We start from the raw sequence: 6,769 nt of genomic DNA, 5'->3' as shown, positions 1-6,769 counted from the left end.
AAGGGTGAGGGTGGGGGGTGGGGGGTGGGGTGAGGGTGGGGGGTGGGGTGGGGGTGGGGTGGGGGGTGGGTGTGGAGAGGATGTAAGTGCAGTGTTGATGGATTTGGGAATATAAGAGAATCTGTGGAAAGAAATAAGCCTGAGGCCTGAGATTAACAAAGCAAAACAGAGTGTGTGGAGGGGAATATCTGAGACTTCTACTGTTTAATAAACTAAATGTAGAATAGGTCTAATTAAACAGCATTTATTGACAGTGTATTAAACTTCACTTAGAAATCATTAAATCACCAATAGTGACTGCAAAGGAAAATGGTGGAAAGATGATAGATTATTGAAATATAAAATATATTTTTCCATTTGACTCTCACTCTGCAACTCAGCAACCTGAAGGTGAGAAAGAGTTTGCAAATCACCTGATACGAGGCATCTCCCAGAACCCTCTGAGAGACAATTTAATTCACGCACAGGAGGTGAGTAATGTTCCATCTACATTGTCCTTTCTCTTGCGCTGAGTAACACGGATTAACCCCTCGTCCAGTGTACATGACACGTCCGGCATTGAGGGGTCTTTGGGGGCAGTCCAGAGCAAGGGAGGTGTAGCCTTACAGTTAGAGCTGGGCTGAGCAAGGGTGATGTCAGGAAGACGTGGACAGGATGTTTCCTCTTGGGGGAGAATCAAGAACTAAGTGTCACTGTTTAAAAATAAGGGGTCGCTCATTTAAGACAGAGATGAGGAGGAATGTTTTCCCTCAGAGGGTCGTGAACCTTTGGAACTCTCTTCCTCAAAAGGTGGTGGAAGCAGAGTCTCTGAATATTTTTCAGGCAGAGCTGGATAGATTCTTGATTAACAAGGGGGTGAAAGGCTATCGAGGGTAGGCGGGAATGTGAGGCTGAGGTTACGTTCAGATCAGCGATGATCTTATTGAATGGCAGAGCAGGCTCGAGGGGCCGAGTGGCCTACTCCTGTTCCTAGTCTGTATGTTTGCCTCCACACAAAGTGGGTGGAAATCTGAAACACTCTTCCCCAAAAGCTGTGGATGCTGGGGGTCAGTTGGAGCTTTTAAGACTGAGATGGATAGATTTTTGTTGGAGAAGGGATCAGGGGACATGGAGCTACGATGGGTAAATGGAGTTAAGGTAATTGGATGGTGGAGAAGTCTCAAGGGGTTAAATATCCTCCTCTTATGTTACGTATTTAAATGATGATTAACTTTTGTCAACTTGTTGCAAAGTGAAAAGGATTTAAGGTGAAAGATTATTTTTCTAGATTGGAATCAATGATTACAACAAAATGGGCTATCATGAAATGACAGAACAGTACAGTATAGAATGAGGCCATTCAGCCCATTGAATCTGCATCACTGTTGAAGAGCGATCCAGTTGGTTCCAATTCTTCCCCTATTTTAAAATGTCGACTGAATAGTTGGGAATGGGATCAGAAATGGAGCTAGAGTTGAATTGTTCATTAATTATTGGCAAATGTTCATCTGATTAGTGGTTACATTTCTGAAAGTGCAATGGCCAGTGTGTCTCCTCTCTTGGACAAACCACCTTGGCTTCCTTTCCTGCTGCCTCTCCTCCATTAATATTCAATGGTCACTGCTTTGGTCCTCAGATATTCATTCAAAGCTTCCTGTCCTGTGGAATAAGAGACAAACAGTTGCTGCAGTGTGAACAAGAACTAACATTTAGATGAAAGCAATGTCCCTTCATCCCAACCCCTTTCTCCATCAATTTTCGAAACGCTAGGGACAGGAGAAGGCCATTCAGCCCCTCAAGCCCCTTCCTCCATTCAATTAAATCATGGCTGATCTGTATCTTAATGCATTCGTTCCTTAGCCCTTAATAAGTACCCACCCACCACTGCATCACTGCCAGGAAGGGGGTCCAGTCCCATGTCGGGGGAGGGGGAGTAGGGAAGAGGACCAACCATCCAAGTATTCGTTTTGAGGCAACGAGTAGGTAAATTTCCAAGGTTGCTCCCGATTGCCCCAATCAACATAAATCACAGAGTCACTGCCTAATGATCCCCTCGCCAGGGAATCTCCAAAACCAAAAAACCACCTTCCACCTTCCAAACCCAAGGACAAGGGCAGCAGACACATGGGAACACCACCACCTGCAAGTTCCCCTCCAAGCCACTCACCATCCTGACTTGGAAATATATCGCCGTTCCTTCACTGTCACTGGGTCAAAATCCTGGAACTCCCTCCCTAACAGCACTGTGGGTGTACCTACACCACATGGACTGCAGCGGCTCAAGAAGGTAGCTCACCACCACCTTCTCAAGGGCAACTAGGGATGGACAATAAATGCTGGAGTTGCCAATGATACTCACACTCTGGGAATCAGTATCCCAAAAGGTTACGTTTTTAATACCGTTACTCAAATCTCTCCATGGCCCCACTTCACCCTATCTCTGGAATCTTCTCTAACTCCACAACCTGCTGGAGAGCTCCACGCTCCTCCAATTCTGGCCAATTCTGCATCTCCAATTTTAATCACTCAACCTTCGGCCATCCCTCAGTTGTATACATCTTAAGCCCTGGAATTCCATCCCCAACCCTCTCCATCTCTCTATCCTCTTTTCCCTCCTCTAAGACACTCGTTAAAATCTTCTTCATTGACCCAATTTTGGGTCGCCTGTCCTAATATCTCTTTATGTGGCTCGGGGTCACATTTTGTTTGACAGAGTGTTTTACTATGTTAAAGGCACCGTATAAATGTAAGTTTTCGTTGATTCTCTGGCTGAAATTTGCTATCTCAAGGCAAAACGAGTGATGGAACCTTGGCTGTTTGATGGATTATGCGGCTCTGAGGCTTGGGGACCATACCCACGATCCAGATGTGCCTTCCACTGTCCTGAGCGGACATCCTACCTAAATCTTTGCCGAACCCAGATTGCTTGAAGCCCCCGAAAGGTGCAGCCACATCGGTCTTGTTGTAGGTGTTGATGAAGACGGTTCCAGCCTGGAGTTTCTCACTGACGTAGAGCGCTTTGCTCAGATCTCGGGTGAACACACCCGAGGCCAACCCATACTCGGTGCTGTTAGCTCGTTTCAACACGCCATCAAGATCCCTGTTCAAAAAGAAAAATCCCACAGGGTCAGGAGGGCAACATCGCCCGAAAACTGTCGTGTGACCCGAGCTCCATAATAAACGGTTCATATGACTTCAATGCAACACAGCCAGGAAAAGTTTAATCGCCATGGTTATCAAGCGCACAGACGTTTCCATTTCTTTCCCCATCCTACCCTGTGCTGTTACAAATTATTGAAAGTCTGCACAGGCACAAAGAGAGAACTTACCCATTTTCGAATTTAGAGATAATCATGATGGGCCCAAAGGATTCCTCCTTCGCAATGAACATCTCATCCAGCACGTCAGTGAACACGGTCGGTTCAAAGAAAAACCCTGGAATACAAACAGCAGCTCAGGGTCATTGTACAATAAATACACTGACCCTGCTGGGAATGTTTGATGGGGACAGTGTAGAGGGAACTTTACTTTGTATTTAACCCCGTGCTGTACCTGTCCTGGGAGTGTTTAATGGGGACAGTGTAGAGGGAAATTTACTCTATATTTAACCCCATGCTGTACCTGTCCTGGGAGTGTTTGATGGGGACAGTGCAGAGGGAGCTTTACTCTGTATCTAACCCCGTGCTGTACCTGTCCTGGGAGTGTTTGATGGGGACAGTGTAGAGGGAGCTTTACTCTGTATCTAACCCCGCGCTGTACCTGTCCTGGGAGTGTTTGATGGGGACAGTGTAGAGGAAGCTTTACTCTGTATCTAACCCCGTGCTGTACCTGTCCTGGGAGTGTTTGATGGGGACAGTGTAGAGGGAGCTTTACTCTGTATCTAACCCCGCGCTGTACCTGTCCTGGGAGTGTTTGATGGGGACAGTGTAGAGAGTACTTTACTCTGTATCTAACCCCGTGCTGTACCTGTCCTAGGAGTGTTTGATGGGGACAGTACAGAGGGAGCTTTACTCTGTATCTAACCCCATGCTGTACCTGTCAAACACCTGGGAGTGTTTGATGGGGACAGTGTAGAGGGAGCTTTACTCTGTATCTAACCCCATGCTGTACCTGTCCTGGGAGAGTTTGATGGGGACAGTGTAGAGGGAGCTTTACTCTGTATCTAACCCCATGCTGTACCTGTCCTGGGAGTGTTTGATGGGAGCTGGATGATTTCTGACTCATCAATTGCAGACGACCCTTGGGTTAAATTAAATTTCTTCCTTCCTGGAACTCAATTTGCACTTTGCTGAACTCCAAGTCCGGGAAAAATTGTCACTGCACCTGGTGCAAACTCTTAGCCTGGAGATGAAGCCTGGCAGCCTGCATGAATGTTTAACAGTCTGGATGAGCTTCATCTCTGCACAACCATTCTTGCTTCCCATCCTCCTCCATCCGGAAGTGAATCTCTAATTTCCTGAAGATGCTGGCTTCTCCCCCTGCCTGCTGCTCCTTGGAAGCTCTTCCAAGAGGTGATGCTTCACCGAGGGGTCAAACTGCTCCTGGGTGAAACCGTTCCCAAATTCTAATTTCAGCCTCACAAAGGTTACTTTCCTTTCTGGGAGGTCACAACCCAGCTTCGGGATGCTCCTGTGTCTGCTGTACCTCACTAGGTCACGGTCTCTTGTCTCACAGTTAGACAGTCGTGCGTTCATGTTCCATTCCAGAGTCCGAGCACAAAATCCAGGCTGACACTCCCAGTGCAGTACTTGGAGGAGTGCTGCACTGTTGGAGGTGACATCTTTCATAGCAGGTATATATCACTCAATCAACCACAACCACTCAATCACCAAGGCGACTGCAGCGGTTCAATAAGGCAGCTCACTGCCACCTTCTCAAGGGCAACTAGGGATGGGCAATAAATGCTGGCCCAGCCAGTGAAGCCCACATCCCGTTAATGAATAAAAAAAGAAATCATTAAAACAGATTGTCGGGTAATTATCACATTACTGCTTGTGGGATCTTGCTATGTAGAAGTTAGTTGCCAAGTTTCCTACATGACAATAGTGACTACACTTCAAAAGTATTACATTGGCTATAAAGCTCTTTGTGATGTCCCAAGGTTGTGAAAGGTACTATAGAAATTCATGCTCTTTTCCTTTCTCACTCAACACTCTCACAGACTAAAGGGATACCTCTGGATACTGAGATCACTATTTGTGCAAACTTGCTGGATCCACCTACCAGGTCTGGGTACTTGCTTCCCTCCATAGACCAGTCTTGCCCCTTCCTTCACCCCAATAGCACAATACTCAATCAACTTGTCCAGGTGGGCCTTATGGTTCTGAGGTCCATGGTCCGTTGATCTATCCAAAGGGTCACCAATCTTTATTTTCTTTACTTCTTCTACCTGTGAGAAATTGAAAAAGAAAGGAATAGAAATGAATTGCAATAAGATAGCACCTAAGGAGGCACTTTGGGCTTTGGGTTAATGTTTCATCTGAAGCATGGCACCTCTGACAGTGCAGCACTCCCTCAGTACTGACCCTCTGACAGTGCAGCACTCCCTCAGTACTGACCCTCTGACAGTGCAGCACTCCCTCAGTACTGACCCTCTGACAGTGCAGCTCTCCCTCAGTACTGACCCTCTGACAGTGCAGCACTCCCTCAGTACTGACCCTCTGACAGTGCAGCTCTCCCTCAGTACTGACCTACTAACAGTGCAGCACTCCTTCAGTACTGACCCACTGACAGTGCGGCACTCCCTCAGTGCTGACCCTCTGACAGTGCAGCACTCCTTCAGTACTGACCCTCCGACAGTGCAGCACTCCTTTAGTACTGACCCTCTGACAGTGCAGCATTCCCTCAGTACTGACCCTCCGACAGTGCAGCACTCCTTCAGTACTGACCCTCTGACAGTGCAGCACTCCCTCAGTACTGACCCTCCGACAGTGCAGCACTCCCTCAGTACTGACCCTCCGACAGTACAGCACTCCTTCAGTACTGACCCTCCGACAGTGCAGCACTCCCTCAGTACTGACCCTCTGACAGTGCAGCACTCCTTCAGTACTGACCCTCCGACAGTGCATCACTCCCTCAGTACTGACCCTCCGACAGTACAGCACTCCTTCAGTACTGACCCTCCGACAGTGCAGCACTCCCTCTGTACTGACCCTCTGACAGTGCAGCACTCCCTCAGTACTGACCCTCCGACAGTGCAGCACTCCCTGCAGTACTGACCCTCTGACAGTACAGCACTCCTTCAGTACTGACCCTCCGACAGTGCAGCACTCCCTCAGTACTGACCCTCCGACAGTGCAGCACTCCCTCAGTACTGGCCCTCCAACAGTGCAGCCCTCCCTCAGTACTGACCCTCTGACAGTGCAGCACTCCCTCAGTACTGACCCTCCGACAGTGCAGCACTCCCTCAGTACTGACCCTCTGACCGTGCAGCACTCCCTCAGTACTGACCCTCTGACAGTGCAGCTCTCCCTCAGTACTGCGCTGTGAGTGTCAGCCTTGATGTTTGTGCTTAAATCCTGAAGTGGGTCTTACAATCCACAAAAGTTTAACTCAGAGGTGAGTGTTATCCACTGAGCCAAGGTTGTCAGGAGTTTGGGTTTGAGGATTCGTTTGCTCTACACTCTTAACTGAGCAACTGCCTGCTACCTGAGCGGAGAGTGAACCCTCAGACTTACCACTTTGTGCAGAAACTGATCGTGAATAAATTCTTCAACAAAAAGTCGTCCTGCAGCGATACAGTTCTCTCCCTTGTTGAAAAACACAGCCCCCATTCCCTAGGAAGTGAAAG

At 48.0% G+C, this 6,769-nt stretch overlaps 1 protein-coding gene across 2 annotated transcripts in view; it reads right to left on the bottom strand.

The window, feature by feature from the left end:
• Window positions 1-228: 228 nt before the first annotated feature.
• The window catches only part of aldh1l1 (aldehyde dehydrogenase 1 family, member L1), a 60,978-nt gene continuing 54,437 nt past the window's right edge, over window positions 229-6,769 (bottom strand). For both annotated transcript variants that reach the window (XM_078543098.1, XM_078543099.1), the window contains exons 19-23: window positions 6,657-6,755; window positions 5,203-5,368; window positions 3,309-3,414; window positions 2,880-3,079; window positions 229-1,638 (exon numbers count right to left, since the gene is read on the bottom strand). In XM_078543098.1, the coding sequence (XP_078399224.1) occupies window positions 1,583-1,638; window positions 2,880-3,079; window positions 3,309-3,414; window positions 5,203-5,368; window positions 6,657-6,755 (627 nt within the window). In that variant the 3' untranslated portion in view covers window positions 229-1,582. The remainder of the gene's footprint in view (window positions 1,639-2,879; window positions 3,080-3,308; window positions 3,415-5,202; window positions 5,369-6,656; window positions 6,756-6,769) is intronic.

The sequence above is a fragment of the Cetorhinus maximus genome, chromosome 6 (genome assembly GCF_964194155.1).
Source record: "Cetorhinus maximus chromosome 6, sCetMax3.hap1.1, whole genome shotgun sequence".
Taxonomy (NCBI): Eukaryota; Metazoa; Chordata; class Chondrichthyes; order Lamniformes; family Cetorhinidae; genus Cetorhinus; species Cetorhinus maximus.
This window is presented reverse-complemented; position numbering and strand designations above follow the sequence as displayed.